The 23,401-nt window shown below is 38.9% G+C and overlaps 2 protein-coding genes across 8 annotated transcripts in view; one reads left to right on the forward strand and one right to left on the reverse strand.

The window, feature by feature from the left end:
• tmprss4a (transmembrane serine protease 4a) overlaps window positions 1–5,990 on the forward strand; it is a 30,615-nt gene extending 24,625 nt beyond the window's left edge. For 6 of the 7 annotated variants that reach the window (XM_026943452.3, XM_026943451.3, XM_034310637.2 and 3 more), the window contains 3 exons: window positions 95–237; window positions 4,644–4,793; window positions 5,073–5,990. In XM_026943452.3, coding sequence (XP_026799253.3) covers window positions 95–237; window positions 4,644–4,793; window positions 5,073–5,084 — 305 coding nt within the window. In that variant the 3' untranslated portion in view covers window positions 5,085–5,990. The remainder of the gene's footprint in view (window positions 1–94; window positions 238–4,643; window positions 4,794–5,072) is intronic. The other variant, XM_034310638.2, reaches the window with a different exon arrangement.
• Window positions 5,991–6,081: 91 nt separating this feature from the next.
• The window catches only part of scn4ba (sodium channel, voltage-gated, type IV, beta a), a 32,892-nt gene continuing 15,572 nt past the window's right edge, over window positions 6,082–23,401 (reverse strand). The window contains exons 3-5 of the mRNA XM_034310388.2: window positions 23,118–23,337; window positions 16,802–16,931; window positions 6,082–11,260 (exon numbers count right to left, since the gene is read on the reverse strand). Of these exons, the coding sequence (XP_034166279.1) occupies window positions 11,167–11,260; window positions 16,802–16,931; window positions 23,118–23,337 (444 nt within the window). The 3' untranslated portion in view covers window positions 6,082–11,166. The remainder of the gene's footprint in view (window positions 11,261–16,801; window positions 16,932–23,117; window positions 23,338–23,401) is intronic.

Consider the following 23,401-nt stretch of genomic DNA (forward strand, 5'->3'; position numbering starts at 1 on the left):
GACTTGCTCTTGTTCTAAACTTCTATGGCTGTTTGCTGCAGTGAACGATATCAGCGTATCTCAATTTCCGTTTCTCCTTATCTCCTTCGTCCAGGCCAGCTGTCGTCAAATCTTCAGGAGGCCAATATTCCTCTCATAGACCATGCTCAGTGTTCTAGTCCTGCAGTTTATGGTGCTGGAATCACTCAGAGAATGCTTTGTGCAGGGTTTCTGCAGGGCAAAGTGGACGCATGCCAGGTAAACTTTTTTTTTTAAGTTTTATTGACAGTATCCCTGTAAACAAGTGCAAAATGAAAAATGTATTCATTACACTGTACATCGTGAGGAGTACTAGCATGAAGGGCTTGGAAACTCAACTGGAACTGACAGGATTGAAATTTTATTCTTGTTTTTATTAGGATTCCTGATCTTGTTCTCGGCTAAACCCTAGAGCGTATACAGTACATAGGAGACAGGGTCAAAAGAGAGCGCTCCCTCATGAGAAATGAGCCTGATGACCTCAATGACCTATAAAAGCAACGCAGCTTTAGCAGCTAATAACATTATAAGCTCTTTGAAAATACAGAAAGATATCTCTGATATAATTTAAAGTTCACGTTTGGACTGTGATAAAAACATAGTATGCTTTGAAGAATTCCTTTCTTTCTTACATGGCTTACATCAGCCTATTTATTTATTTTTATTCATTCATTCATTCATTTCTTCATTTGTTTTGGCTTTTACTGGACCAGTTTTACTCAGGCAGTGCTGTCACCTGAGAAAGGTTTACTGTTTTACATTTTTCGCCCACTAGAGGCCCTAAGTGGCGCTTGAATCTTTGAGATATGAACCAATTTCATATCTCCTGGAAAGCTTCACAGAGAAGAAAGCTTCACCTGCACACATTATACTGCTTACTCATATAGACATGAGTAAGCAGTATAAGTTGCATTAAAAGTATCCCTGTACACAAGTGTACAATAAAAATGAAAAAAGAAAATGCCTTCATTACACTGCACACATTATTATTACTTTAATAATAAGAGTACGAGCATGAAGGGCCTGGAAACCCAACTGGAACTGAGAGGGATTTATTGAGAGGGATTTCTGATGTTGTTCTTGCTCTCTGCTAAACCATAGGGCATGTAGATAAGAGACTGGGCCAATAGATAGTACTTCCTCATGCTGCTCAGGCGAAAGAATGAGCCTGATCGGCCTGGAGGTGGCACTGTTGTGCAGTGTTTACTTACTGCCAATTTTTTTTCTTCTGGTTCCTTGGCCAACTGCAATTCAGACATGGTTCAGTGTTTCAATTTTTACTGTTATTGTCATACTGCAATTAACTCACTTAACCACTGCAATTAACCACATAGATCTTTATCTAATTTGCATAATATATGAAATATTTTTTACAAACAAGTCCTAGAATGTTTGGCGTAGCTTCACATATTTGGTGGTAAAATACTCAGTGAAGTCTGACCCTCAATAATGATCAAGATGAGAATTGTAAACAACATGGCCACCAATCTACTGGTGCCAAGATAAATTTACTCAAATAGTCCAAGATTAACTAGTTGGATTCACACAGAACTTGAAAGGCATGTTAAGGACAAAATCCTGAGGCATTAACTGGGTTATGTTGAAATATTTGTTTCTCAGGAACTGTAAATCTGATCAAGTAGAAATGTGGTGTACCGCATCTGGATTTCTAATGATGACTGCGTTACTTAAAATACATGGCTGCCATCTGCCAATCATATCTCAGCAGGGAGATCACAGGGTTGGCTTTGAGCTACAGTTATAAAATTAAACTGTATGGTCATCTATGGTCTGTTGAGGACCTTTTACAGACACGAGCCCCTGTTTGTTACGGCTCTGCTAAAATGGGCTCTAGGATAGAGAAGTAGCACAGGGTTAATATGGGCTGAATGAATGTTAGAAAACTGGGTTGGTCAAGAAAGAAGAGACTACAGATTTAAAGTGGTAGCTTTCATTATTCAACAAAGTAAATATACATAACCATATAAACACATACATAAACAGTAGGCATTGTTTCCTGAAGTTTATGGGATATGGAGCTAACTGTGAACTAATGCAGTCCTAGCTAGGGAACTCTGATGGCACCGATGGAAAGAAGAGAATATAACACAATACACCCACCATCTTACCTAGTGTGTCTAGACAGAGATAGAAATACCGAAGTGAAGGAGATGTACAGTATGTGCGTATACTTTCTGACCTTCCTAGTTCTTCCTCCCTAGGGTGGTATGGCAGCAACTGAAGCAAACAAACTGGCACTAATATAACCTACAGTAACACAAACCTATTAGCGGTAGTGATGTCACGCTGGAAAACACAGCTTCAAGCACGTGTCAGGAAGTTAGAGCTCTTTTAAATGAAGTTCTGTATCAATGCTCGTTTTGTTTTCCAGCAATGATATCAGTGATGATGACTTTCCTTACCATGTCAAAGCATATTCAAGCATCTCAAAGCCACATTCACTTCCCATTTAGCAGGTAGTTTTTAAAACACAGGAAGCACTCTGTGTGGCGCAACTCTAACACAGGCCATACCTCAATTAATCCCATCTGGGCTTCATGTCAAAATCAAAGAGAGAATAAATGAACAAAAAGTGAATGTTCTACAGCGGGCAAGTCAAAGTCCAGATCTGAATCTGTGGCACTTTTTGAAAACTGCAATCAACAAAAAACATCCAACCAACCTGAAGAACCTGGAGCCAGTGTGTAGCAGCTCATTCACAGGGACTTGTGCAGCAGACGATCCACATAATCTGAGAATAATAATAAACACAATCAGCTTCACTGTCCCAAGAGAGCTGAAAGGACATTTTTTCTCCCTGACTTTTGAATTAAAATCTTAGGGAATTTTCTGCCCTTTTGTTTAATTTTCAGTCTTTTCTCTAATTATGAGCATCAAAGTATTTTTTCAAAATCAGGTCAACATTAGCAGTTTCTGCCATTTCATGCTAATATGCTAAGCTAAGCTAAGCTAAGCTAAGCTGCTAGAAGGAAGAAGAAGGAAGTGACAGCTAGCTAGCAATACATTTCAGAAATAAATGCAAATTATCAAACAGAAAATGATATGTACACTTTATTTTTAATATTTACAAATTCTAAAGATAAAATAAGAAGATATACTAGTGTGTAAAACTGTTTTGGGTTAGGCTACTCAGCTGTCTGATACCGAAGCTCCAAGCGATTCTGGTTTGAGATGTTCATGCTCGTACGGTTTCAGTGATCAGCAGCTGGTTACCAGGTTCCACTCCTTTGAGAGATCTCCCAGTCATCATATGGAGAAGCTGTGTGTCTAGGCAGGAAATAAAGACTGCACTGTCCAATAAACACTGAGATATTTTTCTATGCAAAACCCACCTGCTCACACACCGGTTCAACCCCAGAGTCAACCCCAAAATCAAATTAACAGTGAGCTATTTGATCATTTGATTCACTAAAATACTGAATTCCACCAAGATGGAATAATGTAGACACTTTGCTAAACATTTCATTGCTGCATTTGTTGAAATTTTAGGGGAAGCCAGGCTCCTCGTGACGTCTTAAAGCAATCGCCTGTGGTTTAAACACACTAGTCTTTTGTAGATTTTAATCTTACAGACATTATTGCATCAATGATCTGTAAATGCAACACAAATTTAAGAACTAATAGCATTATAAAGTCGCTATCAGCATACAGAACCAAATGTCTGCCTACATATTATTTACAGTTCATGTCTAGAAATAATAATAGAAGTAGTATTAGAAGTAATTAGAAGTAATAATACTTTCATACGAACCGTTTTCCAACACAGTGGAAAGTCCTCGGATCTTCACAAAATTGGTGTCACGATATCCAACACAGTCTGAACCTCAATAATTATCAACATGTTGAGATTCGTAAACAGTACACACACCACATGCCAGTCAATTGCAGCAGTGGGGCTTATTTTACTCAAACAGCTGTAACTCGTGATTCAGAGGACATGTGCAACGTTTGGGGTGTGGTAATGTGTAGGGGGCGGGGATAAGATCAGATAGCTGCTTCGATTTTGAACGATTACCTGATTACTTAAGACATTACTGCCATCAGCCAATCAGCTTTCTGCAGGGAGGTTAGCGTAGAGGTATCCTCATGAAACTTACAGTTCTCTTTACTGTTCAGTGCAAGAAACGGCCACTTGCAAAGGGTGCTTGGACCCCGCATATCGCTGCTTGTGGCTATATTATTATTATTATTATTGTTGTTGTTGTTGTTGTTGTTGTTGAAATTAAATTTCATATAGTCTGATTTATTTATTTATTTATTTTTGATATGTAAGTGCTAGAAATGAGGATCACTTCATTGAAGCATTAAAGATGATTCCTCTCTCTCTCTATCTCTCTCTCTCTCTGTCTGTCTCTGTCTCTCTCTCTCTATCTCTCTCTCTCTCTCTCTGTCTCTGTCTCTGTCTCTCTCTCTCTCTCTCTGTCTCTCTCTCCCTCTCTCTCTGTCTGTCTCTCTCTCTCTCTGTCTCTGTCTGTCTCTCTCTGTCTCTGTCTGTCTCTCTCTCTCTCTCTCTCTCTCTCTGTCTCTGTCTGTCTCTCTCTCTCTCCCTCTCTCTCTGTCTGTCTCTCTGTCTCTCTCTGTCTCTGTCTCTCTCTCTCTCTCAGGGTGACAGTGGAGGTCCTCTGGTGTATCTTAACGAACGCTGGATGTTGGTTGGAGTGGTGAGTTGGGGTGTCGGCTGTGGAAGACAAGGCCTACCTGGTGTTTACTCTAATGTGGATCAGATGCTCAACTGGGTCTACACAGTCATGGAGGTAATCCTATGTTCATCTGTACATCTATATCTATTGTTTATTTAATAAAAAAGCTTTTAAACCTTTTCTAATGGGATTAAATACTTACTTGCGCTAAGAACTTATTTGCAACCCCATAGGCTATAAAATTAAATAGTAAGTGATCATGTGATCATGTTAAAATATTAACATATGTCTCAGATGCACCAAGTTAAACTGTAAGCAGCTTATAAACGTGATTTCTAATCTACGTGATGAGGAATAAAATCCGTCTGATTGTTGCTCATCTGTTCTCTTCAGCAGATGTCTTGAGCCAAAGCCGACATGAGGACATCAACGTATTAATAACAGAGGCATTATATCAGGGCAATGCAAACTATACCTTCTCTTTTAAATCTCCGTGAACTCTCTGAGGATGTACCTGTGCACAAGCAGTGTACTTACTCAATCCACAAATCGCAAAAATGAAAAGGTTCTGATGTGTTCAGGATTTAATCTGTGCTTTATAACTGGTGCCATTTATCACTCATCTTCTCAGGGATCATTTTAATCTAACAGGCAGCAGTGTCTGGTTCTTTAAATGCAGTGAATTATAAGACTTGAATAATGTTAGCTTTATTAAAATGACCATTAATCAATGGTTTTGGAAATTCACTACACCTAAGGAGAAATTACTTTTAGCAGCAAACATGATGATTTTTCAGCCATAGATATCTTAGCATGTGTTATTGTATAGTTTTTACACTAATGTTTACTGGGTACTTTTATAAGCATTAATCAGTAAAGTGTAGGGATCAGTGGACTTTAATTATAAATACAATGCACTATGAGTACTAGGATCCAGGAAGTTGGATGAGCACTGGCTATGGAAAGAATATGTGATCTCTTATTGAGGCCAATTTAGAGAAGAAAACAATCTCAATATTTGATATTAGGATGTTTATTTATATTTCAAATTTCTGAAAATATACGTGCTTTTCGAAAGTTAACAAAAATGTGATCATGCTTGCCAAAATAAGACTCACACTGTGTTTCGAATTGTTTCCTATCACTCTGGTTCACAACTCTCATTTGGTGTGTGATATGAATGCAGGATGTTCCACTGCATTTTCATTGTACATATTGTACAGGTGAGATTAATTTTGCTGTTTTGTACATGTGTAAGAAATTAAATGTCTGTGTAAATACTGTATTCAATAAATTATGGAATTTGAGGGAGCAATGCGGTTTGATATTTTCTTCCTAAACAAATATATAAAGTGTACAATCACACACTGACACTATGAATGAAAGACAACGCACAAAAACATGATTTTTTTATGAAAACTTTTATTTCTTATATTCTTTTTAGAATTTTAATCTGCTACTGAAGTGCATAGTAAAGGAGAATGACAGACATTGTTACAGAGAGAGAAGCTGATTGCACAATGGCTTCGTAGAGTTCATGTTGATGAGGTTTAGAAGCATTTTCAAGGCAATGAGGACAGATCTTGTGGATAAGACATTACTCCAGTGTTTGCCACACAGACACGCCCGGAAGCTCGATTAAGAAAAAAAAAGGAACTTTCTTCAGAGGACCTGTGCAATAGGGGAAGAGTTATCAACAAGCTACCATTTTTATTTCAGTGCTAAAATTCACTGTATAAATTGTGATTAAAAACTTTTTTTAAAATTGTGTACTCTGCTTACTGCATGTGTGACTACAGTGTACAATAGTTTTGCTGTGTTATGAATTACAGCTTTATTTGAAACGTCAGTATAAAAAGAGAGAGCGCTCTCTGCAGTGGAATGTGTAGAGTGGAGAGCAGATCTCACGGAGTTGTGGCTTGGCAGTGAGAGAAGGAGCTGTTCCAGCAGTGAAATCCAGTTGGTCATTTCATAATCTCATCGTTTTGATGCGTTATGTTAAGTGTCTTGTTTGCTGGAGAAGTGTGCCCATTTGAATTTCTGGGTTTTAGATGAAAAAAATGTAGTAGTATATTTTCAGGCACACAATATTTTGCATTTTGCAAGTATTTTTTGGCAGGATTAGTCTACATCAACCCCATATGCACAGGCTGTGTGACAGAGTACCCAGCTACACAAACTCTTTTCAGTATAAAAGACAGATATAATCACTGAAGCTGTCTCGGTCAAACCAAGTGGGCAGGGGTGGGTTTTTAGTTTAGTTTAGTTTTGTTTTGTTTTTGTGTGTTTTTTAATACAATTATACGCTTTTCAAATGATACAACAACAGAGTTGAAGCATCCAACAATGACATGGTTTACAAATAATAATAATAATAATAATAATAATAATAATAAATAAAAGAGTCAAAGCAAGTAAAGTGTACTTATTTAAAAGTCTACAAAGAACCTTTTGAATGCACCAGAATGCTCTTGAGACATGCAGGCACTCATTTCTTTTAGCATCACATTATTGTACTACTCACATATTGTGAAATTTTATCATGTATATGATAATATGGCATTATGCTAAGCATAGAGTTGCTAAACCATCCTTAAGAGATTTATTATAGGTTGTTTTAATTTAACATGGTGTTATATTTACTCCATATTGCTTACGCATGCTTAAGTAATAACAAAAAGAATGGTTACAAGAAAAGGCTTAGCAATGAATGTGCACTGCAAGCTAAAGTACATTCATATATTTCAGGATTTTAGATTAAGTCTATATTGCTTAGGCATGCTTAAGCAATAAAACAATGACAGCAAGAAGGTCTATAGGAAAAGGCTTAGCCGATAAATTTGCACTGCAACCGAACAGCAAGCTAAAGTAAATTCTGTTTCGATTTAAAATTTGCTTATACAAACCATTCATATACATTTCCATTAATATTTACTTCACTTGATTTTGAATGGATTTCGTAGCTAATTTCTACAAAAACACGCTCTGACATAGTCAACGCTCACTCGAGTCACTGCGAGTTTTTCTCGCTGCATTGTGTCACTTTTTTCATGCACTGTAAATACGTATTAATATTGTTTTCATTCCTGCTGTTTCAGTTGGAGTTCATTTATGAATAGATAATTAAAACACTGAAATTAAGTGCATTCCTTCAAAATTAGCTATCATAGTTATCATGTCCTGCTAGAATTGTTATCTCCACTGGAAACAGCAACGCACGTCCACAGTAAATGTATGGCCTTCTCTCACTTTTTTGCTTGTGTGAATGTAAGGTGATGCCAAACATACACGAGTACAAGTGAGAGGTACAACAAAGAAATTAAACTGCAGTGTCCATGGAACAAACAAGAAAGAACGACTGACAAGTATTGCCTTTTGAAATCAGAGCATCTACCTAATTCCTGAAAACATCAGTAACATGGAGAGTTAACGCTAATGATGTCAGGACGAAGCTTTGTGCATCAGTGCATCGAAAGACATAGTACCCATCCTCAGAGCTTAAAACCATACAGCACTAAAAAAGCCATCTGTAGATTCTGCAGTTATTGCTGCCACACATTAACACTTCAAGTGAATTATGGATCTCCTGTGTTTCCATTACGTACCAATCTGAAACATTTCTTCCTGTTTCAGTTTGGCTAGACGGAAATCCGAACCTAATCAGTCCTCAAAATCTACACTAAAAATGTAAAACTGCTCTGATTAAAGTATCCCAAACAACTGAGATCGCCAGAGCCCCTGAATTCTGAGAGTCAGCTCTAATGGAAGACGTATAGATATATGCTCCTCATATACTTATAAACCATGAGAGAGAGAGAGAGAGAGAGAGAGGAGGGGGTGGAGTTATATGATGCAGTGCGAGAGAGCGAGAGAGCGAGAGAGAGAGAGAGAGAGAGAGAGGAGGGGATGGAGTTATATGATGCAGTGAGGGAGAGAGAGAATGAGAGAGAGCGAGAGACAGAGAGAGAGAGAGAGAGAGGAGGAGGTGGAGTTATATGATGCAGTGAGAGACAGCGAGAGAGACAGAGAGAGAGACAGAGAGAGAGAGAGAGAGAGAGAGAGAGAGAGGAGGGGATGGAGTTATATGATGCAGTGAGGGAGAGAGAGAGAGAGAGAGAGAGCGAGAGACAGAGAGAGAGAGAGAGAGAGGAGGAGGTGGAGTTATATGATGCAGTGAGGGAGAGAGAGAGAGACAGAGAGAGAGACAGAGAGAGAGGAGAGAGAGAGAGAGAGAGAGAGGAGAGAGAGAGAGAGAGAGAGAGAGGAGGAGGTGGAGTTATATGATGCAGTGAGGGAGAGAGAGAGACAGAGAGAGAGAGAGAGACAGATAGAGAGAGAGAGAGAGAGAGAGAGAGAGGAGGAGGTGGAGTTATATGATGCAGTGAGGGAGAGAGAGAGAGACAGAGAGAGACAGAGAGAGAGAGACAGAGAGAGAGAGAGAGACAGAGAGAGAGAGAGAGAGAGAGAGAGAGAGAGAGAGAGGAGGAGGTGGAGTTATATGATGCAGTGACGGTACTGAAACGAGGTCTCGTGTTTTGGAGTCAGTATTATAATTCAGTCTCAGTCGAGTCTCTCCTGACATTCAGCGTGTCTTGCAATGTAATATACATTTATAGAACTTACAGTAATATTTAGAGGAACATAATGCACCTTTTATTTACAGTAATCTCATTCACTGATATTTCTATTCTCTTAGTAAATATAGTCAATACTACTATTACAAGCAGTGCTGGACTTGTAATAAATATAGTTTAAGGATTTTCATACACAGAATTGTATTTTTTTGTGCTTATCACTCAGTCAGCAGTCTCTCTCTCTCTCTCTCTCTCTCTCTCTCTCATATCTGTACTCACAGTTGTTGTTTTTTTCCCACTGCATCCTAATTACAGTCATAAAGTGGGTACATTTGTGCCACTTGTACTGTAAATGGACCCCTCTCCTTCCAACGCCGTATCAGTTAACTGGTTTGCCGTTATCTGAGTGGAGTGGTAAGCCGCTAAGAGCACATACATAAATCATTTACATGCTTTCTTTTTTGTTCCTTTTAAAAATGCATTGGTTAACTTGTTAAAAGCAGCATCAGAAAGGATCATTCATTTTCTGCAGGGAGAAACTTTTTTTTTCCTTAAAGGGGTGGGATTGTCTTAATTTACTAACTTATTTTATAGGAAGTTTCTTTTTTTTCCCCCTTTCATAGCAGATACGTTTTTATAGCGTTTTAAAGACTCCCTAAAAGCAAGAAAAGTTTGAAGCATTAGCAGGCACGGTGTGTTTTTTTTGTTTTTTTTTTTCTAAACATGGATATTACACTAAAGCTGCCCTGGAAGTCCACAGTACTTAAAAGAGTTTCTCTTTTCTAACACACCAAATTCACCTCTGATTTCATAATAATTCGGATAACTAGTGTGTGAAATCAGGTGTGTTGGAGCAGAGAAGACTCTCTAACGACAGCGCACTGGACCTCCAGAACACGTGTTTGCAAATAAACTGTTTCTGATTCTGGGCTGGATATCCCTTCACACCTTACACAGATTCACAGATAAAGGTGGTTAATATCTGGGCTGCATTATGGTTAATGTTTAATCCAAAGGCAATTTATGTGAATTACTCCCAGGGGAATATACACATGAACAAATTCAGGTGACAAATTAAAGGATATTTCTGAATAAATGAGTGCAGAAAGACTGGTACATTAAAGCAGTTAACGTCTCACCGAGCGCAGTGCTGAACATGCTCAGTTCACCTTCATAATCCATCAAGAAGACAAGAGGAAAAGATCTAAGTGACTCTGAAAGAGAGTTCATTGATGGCAGGAGATTCAGTCACTCAGATTGATCCACTGGCTCTCAATGTGCTTCAACATTCAGAGAGTATGATGCTCAGGCAGTAGTGTGATTTGTGAGAAAAAAAAAACATAGAGAAATAACAGTAATTGTTACTAAAACACTTGGTGTTTGTTTTTCCTTTAATTTGTCACCTGGTTGTATGTATATGTGTATATACAGTACTGTTTAAATGTCTTAGACACTCTAATCTTTTTAAACAAATTTTGTTATAGATGTATATTTTATGACTTCTGCATTTCAAGTACAGAAACATTTTAGCTTTTTACACATTATTTTTTCAACAAAAATGTCTGTACATTTATTACGGTTTACTGCCCTTTATAGTATTTTTTTTAATAGAAATGTTGACAGCATCTTTGCTTTACAGATTATTTTTTTTTTTTTGCATGTGCCTAAGACTTTTGCACAGCACTGTACATTTAAACTCCTTGTAAACCACGCGCGGTGAAAAGGTGTGCAATCCAGCCCAAACATCAGACTAAATATTTCTAAAATATATTGAGCAAATTTCTAGAATATATCTTAATTAATATTAACATTTTGTTTTCCATAAAGATAAAACAGTCCATATTTATAGCTTTAACTCTATATTCACATCTAGCATCCACACATCTGCCCATTTACACACATATACTTATTTTTTATGCCTTTGGTGATGCTTTGTTGTCTGCTTTGGAACCTGAAAGGCCATTTTCTGTGTTGTCATTTCCTGAAGAGCTCACAAGGCACTCTTTACTGCAAATAAGAGAGAAAGAAACAACAAGGGTTGGTGAGATCGGACATTACACTGGGGGAGAATAAACAAATCCAGAGAGTAACAGAAGTAATACTTAATAAAAGTAGGTAAAAAAGTAGTAAAAATTGAGTGCAGTACAGAAAGTTTCTGGAGGAAAAGGATGTGTGAGCAAAGTGCTTCTGAGGCTGTAAGAGGTGAAGCCTGTAGACATTTGAAATGGCTGCTGATGTAATAGTCACAACATGACATCCACTTCACGGGGTTTAAATTTCCAGTGTAGATCAGTGTATTATTCCTTATGTTTCCTCACTTCATTACTGCTGTAGCAATAACCATCAATGCAAACTGATTTCACTGGATTTGTTGATTTAAAAAACTACGTTGAGACAGAAATTCTTTGAACGATTCACTAGGCGTGTACCCACGCTGTTCCTGAGGTACGCTGACGACATTTTTAACACCTGCTTACACAAGAGCTCCAGCGTTTCATTTCTTCGTTCTCCACATTTCACCCAGGCCTGGAGAATGCACGGAACATCACACACCACGTCTCAAGCATAACCTTTCTGGACATGGCAGTAAATTAATTCGATTCTGCTTTGGAAAGCACCATCCTTTATAAACACACAGACTCCTGTCCTTATTTACGGTACAACACTTCACATCCCAAACACTTAAAAAAAAACACTTCATGAAAATAAGCAAGAACTAATATATAAAATAAACAACACCTGCAATACTATACTGTATTTCTGGGAATGTGGTTGTAGGAAGATAATCAAGGACGGGATGGCATGTTGTGAGAAACCACAAAGGGCGAAGTCCTGTGACAGAAGATCATTTTCTATAGTTAACACCTTCTGACCAATCAGAATGGAGAAGGCAACTGCGCTGGGGCATAATTTCATTTATACAACAGTTAGTGTTGGTCTTTTCATTTGATTGCTCGAGCGGTGTTCCAGGAGTGCTGATATTTAGTATGAGAGTACTGAAACACTTCACTCTGATTGTCTGTATTCACTACATGACTTTCCATTTCTAGCACTGAATCTGTTACTCCACTTACTACAGGCAAGTTCCAGCAACATTTCCAGCCCAATTACATGGAAAACAAGGTCACTGTGGTGCACACTCATTTCTGATCTACTCCTTAATCCCCCTTTTTCTCTCCAAATCTTTGCAATATATCTTACAATGCAATACACTACTGTATTTACAGTCAGGCCTAGCGGCTTTGTGCAGTTTATCAAACACGCTAATGGTGCGTAGCTAAAAAGTTTGATCTGACAACAACAACACAGAATTCCAAGTGTAGGTCTAATTATGCTTGGCAAAGAATTTTCTTCTTCTTCCTCCAGGAAGGGCTCCTTTCCTACAACTCTTTTAAATAATTATTTAATAATTATTTGATGTGAAATGTGATAGTTCATTTCCATACTTCACAAACCAAATAATCAATTATGGCTTATTCCTAACTGCTAATGTATTTTTTTTCTTTACCTGATATAGGTCTTCTCCGTGGTGATGGATGACAAAAAGTTTCAGTATCTGTGCAACCTCATATACTGTATTACATCCCACAGGGAAAGTGGTCAAAAGCATTGTATTTAATCATTATATTAAATGTATTTTTATTCTCTTGAAGGGTCTGAATAAATCTATTGGCTCTTTAAATGTTTTAGCTTTTTTAGTTTATATTTGGCAATACATTTAGTCGACATCTTTGAAAATAATTTCTTCATGCAGACATTTATCTTCCTCAAAATGAAAAGTGTTTAGCCAGCTTTGTTTTATAACTAGGAGTCCTAGGACTAATGTTTGCAATTCAATTCAGATAAAAGCTTCTAAAGTAATTAATTCAGCCTGAAGCATTAAGCTGTAGTGGAATTATAGTTTCAGCAGGACTGGATGGTATAAAAAAGCCTCCCTATCTCTCTCTATCTCTCTCCCTCCCTCCCTCTCTCTCTATCTCTCTCTCTCCCTCCCTATCTCTCTCTATCTCTCTCTCTCTCTATTATAAATAAATATGATAAAACACATCAAAATAAGGTTTAATGTTTGACATCCACATTAAAGTACTTGCTGGTAACAAATGCTGTTTTTTTTTCCTTTTCTGGAAGCAAGAAAAGTATAATATGCAGTTTGGAGCTGATTTTCTTTTTTCTAGTAAGGTTGTCAGTTCTGTCGACTGATTCCACAAGCAAACACTGAGAGAAAGAAGACAAAGGTCTGAGCTTTTTAGGCTTTTTTCAGGGTTTTTTGAGAACTGGCAACCCAGTTCCTAGCTGCATTAACTGTATAATGGATCTGCCTACACAACAATGATTACACATTAAAATATGAATTAAAATATTATTGCATGTGTACTTCACACTTAAATGTTGATGCTTTAACCTAAACACGTGTCCCATCCAGCAAGTCACTGCCCAGCCACTAGAGGGCACCCTTCCCCAAATCCTGTGAAGTCTTGCAGGTTATTACCTGTTTTATAACATCTGTGTATCTTCACTCTAAAAGCCTCCCTTCTACTGTCTCCTTGTTTCTTTCAGCTGCATTTTAAGATGTTAATTGATGTAATATACATGCACACTTTTGTGATGTAGAAGGGTGGAGAAGTGAGCCGTAAGCGCTCAAGGGGTCAGAAGCCTGACAGCAGAAATGGGACATCTGACTCAGCTTATGTGAAGATATATCACTTCTGCTTCAACACTGACACGAGGACAGCATGAAATAAGTTCGATTACAAATATGTTGTGCATGATTTCAACATTGCTATGGCATGCAATTTGATGCTGATTGTGTATCTGCACAGGGCTGATATTTAACATTAACATTACGCCATAAATGTGTTGCTTAAACATACCTTTTTAATGTAATAACATGGTGAACATACACCATGCTGTATTTCGATGTTAGGAAACCAGCTATCAGGTAAAGCATAAAGCATTATGAAGCACGGTACAGCCTACTGTTGCCTGACTTATACAAGACAACACAAACACAGTAGCTCTCTTTTCCTAATCTCATTGTGTTGACACACAACATTTTCTAGTCAAGTGTTTTAGATAAAGACATAAAAGATTTCACTTGCAAATTTTTTGGATTCCATCGTGCTATTATTGGTGCAAGACACGTGACAGGATTCCAGTGGAACCTTGGGTAATAACCTTCACTGAAGTTCACTCTGCTGAGAGTCTCTAAAGAACACACTTGGAGGAAGTTTTCATTCTTACACACTTAAGTGGGAAAGCACAAACGAGTGGTGCGAGGTTACAATGGGACAGGGCCTAAGAACTGGTATATCCTTCGAGAAATCAAGGAGGCATCAATTAGCCTCAGGTGTGTAATGTTTGTGCACAGCCCATGTTTGGTATTGTTCTCTTTGGTACTAGTGATAAGCAAGATTGAGCATGTTTATCAAAGAAAACATGCAAGACTGGTGTCAGGTGAAACTCAGAAATAACCTATGTGATTCTGTATATAGCTTTTAGTAGTATTAGAGCGGGGGATTTTCTTTACATCAGTTTTGTAAATGTTGATGTTAATGATGACTTCTCAATGCAAACAAAAGATCAAATTTGGTGTTCCATAAAGCTCTGTTCAAGGCCCACTACCTTTTCGCTATATAATGCTACTGCTTGGTATAATTAGAGTACAGTTATTATGTAAACATGGTATTAGCTTCCACTGCTGCTGATGTACAGCTGGTTGTTAGTGCACAGCCGACAGACACCAGCGTAATAAAGTTGAGTGATGTGTAAAGGACATGGACGTCACTGGGTGCTGATGTACTTCTACTGAAGCCACAGACACTCAGAAATTAGCTTTCTGATTATGTAGTAACTCTTGATGGCCTTTCAGTAACATCAGTTAAAACTTAAAATATTGCAAATAAATATAACGTCTTTGCAAAACACAGAAAAACTAGTTTATTGTTTTGTTACTTCTATACTGGATGATTGTAATGCCTTACTGTCTGGATGTTCGAGTAAGTGCATAAATAAGCTCCAATTAGTCCCGAATGTAGCAGCAAGAGTACTCACTAGAACCAGAACCATGTTTGACCATATGGCTCCTATTTTATCCACGCTACACTGTCTGATTCTAAAATACTACTATGATCTATAAACCACTGAACTGTCTCATCCCACAGTTCCTGAGCACACTTTTATTCGATTATAATCTGCCACACCTGCTTCAGTCAAAAGGTGCAGATTCTTTATCAGTACCTAGAATAATGATGACAACAGCAGGGGGCAGACAAAGGCTCCAGCCACCAGCCCAGGAGGGTGGAGGCTAACACGTGCTTCCTCTGAGACATGAGAAGCCAGATAATGGCATCTTTTCAAACTGCTGCTCATGCTGCATCACAAGACTGCATAACGCACTCAGAGGAAAGAGTTATATGCTCTCTTATGCATATATTATGACACAGATGTCCATGGATAGTGTTGCTGTGATTCAGGTCTGCCTGCAGAGGACACTAACGAAAGCATTTAAAAACAAGACATAGCAAATAAAGAAAAGATATTCCATAAGGAATGCCAAGCCCATCATATTCCAGTCTCGTGATCTTGTCCAAATTATGGATTCACAGTAAACTAAGAGCTATTTTGCAAGAACCTACATAGACTAAAGGCTATGTTATGAGAAATGAGAGGGGGGAAAAAAATTACCCTGGGGCTGCAGTTGTACAGCTGGGTGACACAATAAAGAGGAAAAAACCAAAATGGAGTGTCTTGGCATTGGCACTGGTCTGCACTGAGTAGTCAGATCAGCCGCAATGAAGCTAAGCACAGATTCTACAAGTCTCAGGAACTGTACTGGAGGGAAAGAACACCATTATTCTGCAAGATATTCCTTCAGTTTATGTTTTAATGATGGTGGTGGAGAGCTCTGTCTAAAAAGTTTCTGTATCTAACAAGATCTGCTGAGTGCAAAGAAGGATATATATATATACATAAAAGTATGTGGACACGTGACCATTCAACATCCTGGTCCAGAACCATAGGCATTAATATGGAGTTGGTCCTGCGTGTGCTGCTATAATAACCTCCGCTCTTCTGAGAAAGCTTTCCACTAGATTTTGGAACATGGCTGTGGAGATTTTTGCCTCTTCAGTCACCATAGCACAAACAATTGGGCACCGATGTCTGGCAAGAAGGCCTTCTGAGAAATCAGTGTTCCAGTTCATCCCAAAGGTGTTCAGTGGGGTTGAGGTCAGGGCTCTGTGCAGGACACTCGAGTTCTTCCACTCCAACCTTCACACACCATGTCTTCATGGAGCTCGCTTTGTGCACAGGGGCATTGTCATGCTGGAACAGGTTTGGGCCCCTTAGTTCCAGTGAAGGGAAACTGTAAAGCTACAGCACACAGAGACGTTCTGTACAACTGTGTGCTTCTAACTTTCTGCTAAAAGTTTGGGGAAGAACCACATATAACATGTGTTATGGTCAGGTGTCCACATACTATTGGCTGTATTATATGTATCCTATGTGAACTAGAAAGAATTTTTAATGGATAAATTAAATCTGACTTACTTTTTCTCTTGGGCCTTGTTGAGGAAATGGACGACCACCGCCTTTATTGCCATGACTATAATGATCAACCCAATAAGCCCTCCGATCACAGATACAATGATTATCGTCACTGTGTTGTCCACTTCTTTAACTGTTGGCCAAAGTAACAGAAGAAAATAAATTACACATTGAATTATTATCAATATTTTATAAAAGCTTGCAATAACAGATAAATACTGTACTGCGGAAATAGATGCACAATAACAATATAGCTTATACTATGACAGTTATCATGCTTTCCCCAAAATAAACAAAATGTACTTTTTTCATTTAAACATTTAGTAAAGAGCTCCAGACTGACACATAGAGCCGGATGTACATATGTGAATGTGCTCACAATGTGTTTATATTAGCATTCTGCTTGTAAGCTTATCATGCAAACTGCTCTTGGGATCAGTTAATGTGCTCTGTGTGAGATGCATACTGCAGTTTAGGCCCCTGTGAAATGGGGAATATGATCAAACAGTGCTGTAAAAGGTCTTGAGATGAATAAAAGAAATGCACATTCAGAAACAAAGAGATAAATGTGACAATAGTGAAGATTTTCATGTCAGAACAAGTAAACAGTGTGAAGGCCATCAGTACATCTGATATGCAATGGTTTATGCATATAGGGTTTTAGCCTAATGAAAAGAAAATGTTGTATACACAACAAGCAAGTTGATATAAAAAGTCTGAAATCCATTTTCCTTCTGGTTGACTGCACCTCCTGTAACTTTAAAAACATCTCAATATCACGTCTCATTTAGTGCACTGTATGTGCTATGACCGGGTTGCCAGATCATGACAAAAGCAGCCCAGTGGACAAGCAGTGTTATGTGTGTGTTGTTTTCCACATGTGTATATTTTTCCTGAGAAGTTCTTTCACCAAGGTCCTGTATTGGGACGTCTGGTAAACTGGGACAGTTAAACTTAGCAGCATTTATTTTATGACTTGAGAAGTGAAACTCAAAACTTATCTTTCTTTCCTTGCATCGGGAGTGCCTGATAGAAACAACATGACTTAATTATTGTGACGTCAAATAAGATGTGTGGTCAGAATCACACCAGAAGCTGTCCCCGAGCATACACCCATGCATGCGCACACACACACACACACACACACACACACACACACACACACATTATATGGCCAAAAGAATGTGGACACCTGACCATAAACACCCATATGTGCTTGTTGAACATCCCATTCCAGATTTATTCCCCTTTGCTGTTATAATAAGCTCCACTCTTCTGGGAGGTCCATGTCTTCATGGAGCTCGCTTTGTGCACAGGGGCATTGTCATGCTGGAGCAGGTTTGGGCCTCTTCCAGTGAAGGGGAATTGTAATGCTACAGCACGCAGAGACTTTCTATATAATTACAGCGGATATAAAATGTCTACACGCCCCTGTTAAAATTGCAGGTTTTTGTGAAAATCAAACCAAGATTAGTCATGTCAGATCTTTTTCCACCTTTAAGGTGATATAGCAACCAATAAAATTCAAGGGAAAAACAAAAGTGAAAAACATTTTTTTGAAAACAAAGTACAACTGTGCATGCGGCATGTGACTGTGCTCAGAATTAACCAATCACTTTCAAATTCATGTTTAAAGGAGAATTCTGCCATAAAACTAGAATTTAATATATCCTTTGTCATGGTATGTAGTATTCTTTTGCACGAGGCTTCATTGTTTACTGTCCACTTTTTAGCTGAATTCATGATTTTATTACATTTTTTGTTTTTCACCCAAATGCTACAGTGCCTTGCAAAAAAAAAACTGGAATTAAAATGGATTTCTATTTGGATTTTATGTAAGGGACCTAACAAAAAAAACCTTAAAAGTTGCTATGAAACCCTTAAATAAGACTGGTCCAACCAATTAACTTCAGAAGTCACATAATTAGTTGATTGAGGTCCACCTGTGCGCAATCAAAGTGTCACGTGACGTCAGTAAAATATACCTGTTATGAAAGGCCCCTGAGTCTGCAACAGCACTAAGCAAGCAAAATAAAGACCAAAGAGCTCTCCAAAAATGTCAGAGACAAAGTTGTGGAGAAGTATAGATTAGGGTTGGGTTATAAAAAATATCCCACAGAGCACCATTAAATCCATTATTTAAAAAAAATGGAAAGAATATGGCACCGTTATAAACCTGAGAAGAGAAGACCATTCACCAAAACTCACAGACCAGGCAAGGAGGGCATTAATCAGAGATTCAACAAAGACACCAAAGATAACACTGAAGGAGCTGCAGAGATCCACAGAGGAGATGGAAGTATCTGTCCATAAGAAAACACATTCACCAAAAAGCATGTGGAGACTCTCCAAACACATGGAAGAACGTTCTCTCATCAGATGAGACATAAATATTGAACTTTTTGGCCATCATGAGAAATAGTACGCGTGGCACAAACCCAACACTTCCCATCACCCCACAAACACCATTCCCACAGTGAAGCATGGTGGTGGCAGCATCATGAAGGAAGGATGGGTGGCACTAAATACAGGGCAATTCTTGAAGATTAATATTTGTGTCATAATAGAAATATTTTTCACCTTCAAAGTGATAGGCATGTTGTGTAAATCAAATGGCCATTTTAATTCCAGGTTGTAATGGAAAAAAACAGGAAAAACACCAAGGAGGGTGAACACTTTCACAAGGCAGGGTCCTCAGGGTCCACAATAGTAACTATCATGGTCCATCAACACAGCAGCATTGGTGAAAAAAAAGGTCAGCAGAGGCCCCATTTCCTAAAAGAGCTAAAGAAAACACACTTCCCCAAACACCTACTCCTGAATTTTAACCAGTGCGCCACTGAGTCCATAATAACATACTGCATAACAGCGTGGTACTCGAGGATAGGAAAGCACTCCATGGCATCATCAAAACAGCAAAAAGAATCACAGGATCATACAAATGGAATGAACTTTACAGAAATCACTGTACCTGCTCAACAACTAACATTTCAGAAGAAGAACAAAGCCTTTATTTGTCACATATACCTTACAACAAAATTCTTCACTTCTCATATCCCAGCTTCTTAGGGGTTGGGGTCAGACATGATACGGTGCTCCAGAGCAGAGAGAGTTAAGGACATTGCTCAACAGTGAAAGCCTGGTGGTGTTGGGCCTTGAACCCTCAACCTTCTGATGAGTAACCCAATGCCTGAACCACTGTGGCACACTGTACAGAAAGATCTGACTCCCCCCCCTCCACCCCCCAACATTTTTACCCCTATTTTTACCCCTCTGCCCTCCAGAAAGCGTTATAGGATCCTTTACGCCCAGCTTCCTTCCCAGAGATCTTACATTACATTACTCAACCCTGAGTGTTTACTTAACTTACTTAACATCACCTCACGTTACTCTGTAATGCACCACCACGGTCATCAGCTATTACACATATTCTGGAAATAAGAGCAATCCACTAGTATCTTCCTATATGCGATTCAAACCTAAGTGCAATAACTCTGAAGAACCATTATGTCCAATACCTTATACTACACTTACACTGTGCTACACTTTATAGTACACTTATATTACACCTGTCTTCATATAATTACTTATTCTGATATCTTTCCACAACCTCCTGTGGAAAATACCGCTACAACTACTTACCACTTAACCATACAGGGAGTAGTAACTCTTTTTTTTTTCCATTTTACCTCCTTGCACTTTAGCACACTGATATTTCTAGCTCATGAATTTGTACAAGTTCTTATTTGTATCCTTTATTTTATATCTATTGTCTTACCCTTAATGGCATCTATTGGCTTTCTCCAAATGATGTCTGTAGTTTCTGTTAGTTCCTAGTCGGCTTTTTCTCATTAGCATTGCTATCTGTATTAGCAAACAGTCACCATCTTAAGGATGCAGTGTGTGACTCAAACATCCCTTGTACTGATAAAGCACTGACTGTGTGCCATTGCTGTCATGGCATGATACTGATATTGCATCTTCATCATATGTAGCTGATGTCCTTTCTTAGACACCACTCCCACATTGAGCCCTAGCCACACAATACACCACACGCTGGCCAAAGTAGCTGACCCAAATGTTGGTTTGTCCCCCAGCTCACTCAAATTATTTAAACGACGAAAGATCTGAATATCAAAAGTTATTGACTAGACTTTACTGGAGATGTTGAGCACCAAGAAATAGTATGAACATGAGAATCCTCAACACTTCTTGTACAAGTTCATTGGGCCCAAGCTGAAGGCAATGTTTGCATTGTGATAGACCACCACAAACACTGGATTCAGGCCCTATAAATTGGAAAATATGCTCCTGTGGATGATTCATCAAGGCATAGCCCCAAGTACAGTGACGTGAGAAGTGAACTGAGAACTGAAACACCTGCTGTCTGATGCTACAGTGCTCACAATGCCCAGCTGAATGAAGATATTATTACCATAAGTTTTGCCCCCTTAGTGAATTCATCCGTTAGTGAAAACCACTTATTGTATTCCCTGTCAGTGTGGTTTCTGCACCTTTTGACGGCTGGGTAGAGAAGACTGTCAGCCTACTTGGGAACAGAGACCCAAATATGTCAATACATGTTCCATTTCTTGCTGGCAGCATGCAATTGGACCGCCCTATGCTGAGATACAATATTATGGAGAAACTGATTAAAGGACAGTTCAGGGAAGCAAATGTTCTGGACACACTGCAAACTTGTTGAGAGGAGCCATGGAGATTAGGGATGAGACCAAGAGAGCAAAGAGAACAAGACAGTGTTGATCTGGCCATAAGTGAAAGTAAGGCAAAAGGAGGTTATCATTCATGCAGATACAGTAGCCTGTGTAAAATGTAAACTGCCAACCAATCTAGACACCACTGCCCCAGCTGTGCTATTTGACCAAGCCATAAGAGCACACATACACAAACCCAGTAAGCATGATGGAATAGTACAGACAAACAGATAGAAAGTCAGGGCCATCTCTCCTCTTGCCCTAGTGCTGAAGCCAGCTTATACATAAGTGTAGGATGTCTGGGCAGCTGATCAGTTCAGATTAGCCATTTGACAGACAAACCACAAGGGATTGTGAAGAAAATTCTTTATAAGGAATTAACTCCTGCACAAAGCCCTTACCTCAACCCCACTGAACACGTTAGGGATGAACATCAATGCAGATGGTGCACCAAGTTTTTTCCCCAACTTCACTAATGCTCTTGGGGCTGAATGGGCACAATTTCCTGCAGCCATGTTCTTGCAGCAAAGGGGTGACCAGCTCCATATAAATGCCCACAGTTTTTGAATGGGATGTTCAGCAAGCACATAGGGGTGTGATGGTCAGGTGTCCACATATTTTTGGTCATATAGTGCATATATCATCAGATTCATCTGGATTACAAATGACACACAGGTTGTTCCAGCCAACCAAACCAAATCAATATGCTTTTAAAGTACATTTTAAAGGTAAAATTTATTATTTGCGAGCAGGGCTTTAAAAAAAAACTGAAAAATGCTCCTTGCATAATTATTCAACCCTTCAGACTTCAGACTAGTACTTGGTACAGTCATTTTTTTTTTAGAACATTTTGCTTCAGTAACACTTAAGTCTGTTTGGATAAACTCATACCAGATTTGCACACAGTTTGGGAGTGATTGTCACCCATTCTTCCAGGCAGATTTGCTCCAGGTTCTTCACGTTGGTTGGATGTTGTTTGTCGACTGCAATTTTCAAACAGTTCCTCAGATTCTCAGTGGGATTCAGATCTAGATTTTGACTTGGCCACTGTAGAACATTCACCAGGTAGACCTCACAGGTCAAAACAATGGGTTCTACTCACTTCTTTCGCACTTCCTTTATACTTTATAACAAGTAAGTTTTTTTGCAGCGAAGGGGAGAGGCAACTCCATCCACCATGATTCTCTAAGAGCGCTGTGTGGGATCTACTCCCTTAACACCCCTCTTTGGAATCTCTGCATGATGTGGTCTTCTGCTGTTGTAGCCCATCCACCTCAAGGTTTGACGTGTTGTGCATTCTGAGATGCTTTTCTGCTCACCACGGTTGTAAAGAGTGCTTATTTGAGCTACTACAGACTTCCTGTCAGCTCAGACCAGTCTGGCCATTTTCTTCTGACATCTCTTATCAACAAGGTGTTTCCACCCACAGAACTGTCATTTCTCTATAATAAATTCTTCTTCTTCTTTTTCTGCTGATACTACTACTAATAATAATAATTTATCCAACTCTGCTACAATTGTTAACACTATTAGCATTTGGACAAAAATAAACAAAAAACACCAACACATAAATAGTAGTCCGAAGGGTTTAGAAAGAGTCTTACGCTGGTCAACAACGATGAGGTTGAATACGGCACTGTGGTTTCGGTTCTTCTCTTTGGGGTTGCGGGCGAAGCAAGTGTACTCGCCCTCATCCTCGAAGGTGACGTTCCACAGCAGGACTGAGATGTTACTGTCTTTACTGGAGCCCACGAACATCACACGCTCATGGAAGATCGTCACATGGGGCTCCAAACCCTCAGCTGGGATGACTCCTTCACAAAGCTGAAGGGAACAGAATCTTTATCAATATGTGGAGCTGCATCATACCACCTCTAGTTTGTAGAAC

This window comes from Pangasianodon hypophthalmus, chromosome 14 (assembly GCF_027358585.1).
Source record: "Pangasianodon hypophthalmus isolate fPanHyp1 chromosome 14, fPanHyp1.pri, whole genome shotgun sequence".
Classification (NCBI taxonomy): Eukaryota; Metazoa; Chordata; class Actinopteri; order Siluriformes; family Pangasiidae; genus Pangasianodon; species Pangasianodon hypophthalmus.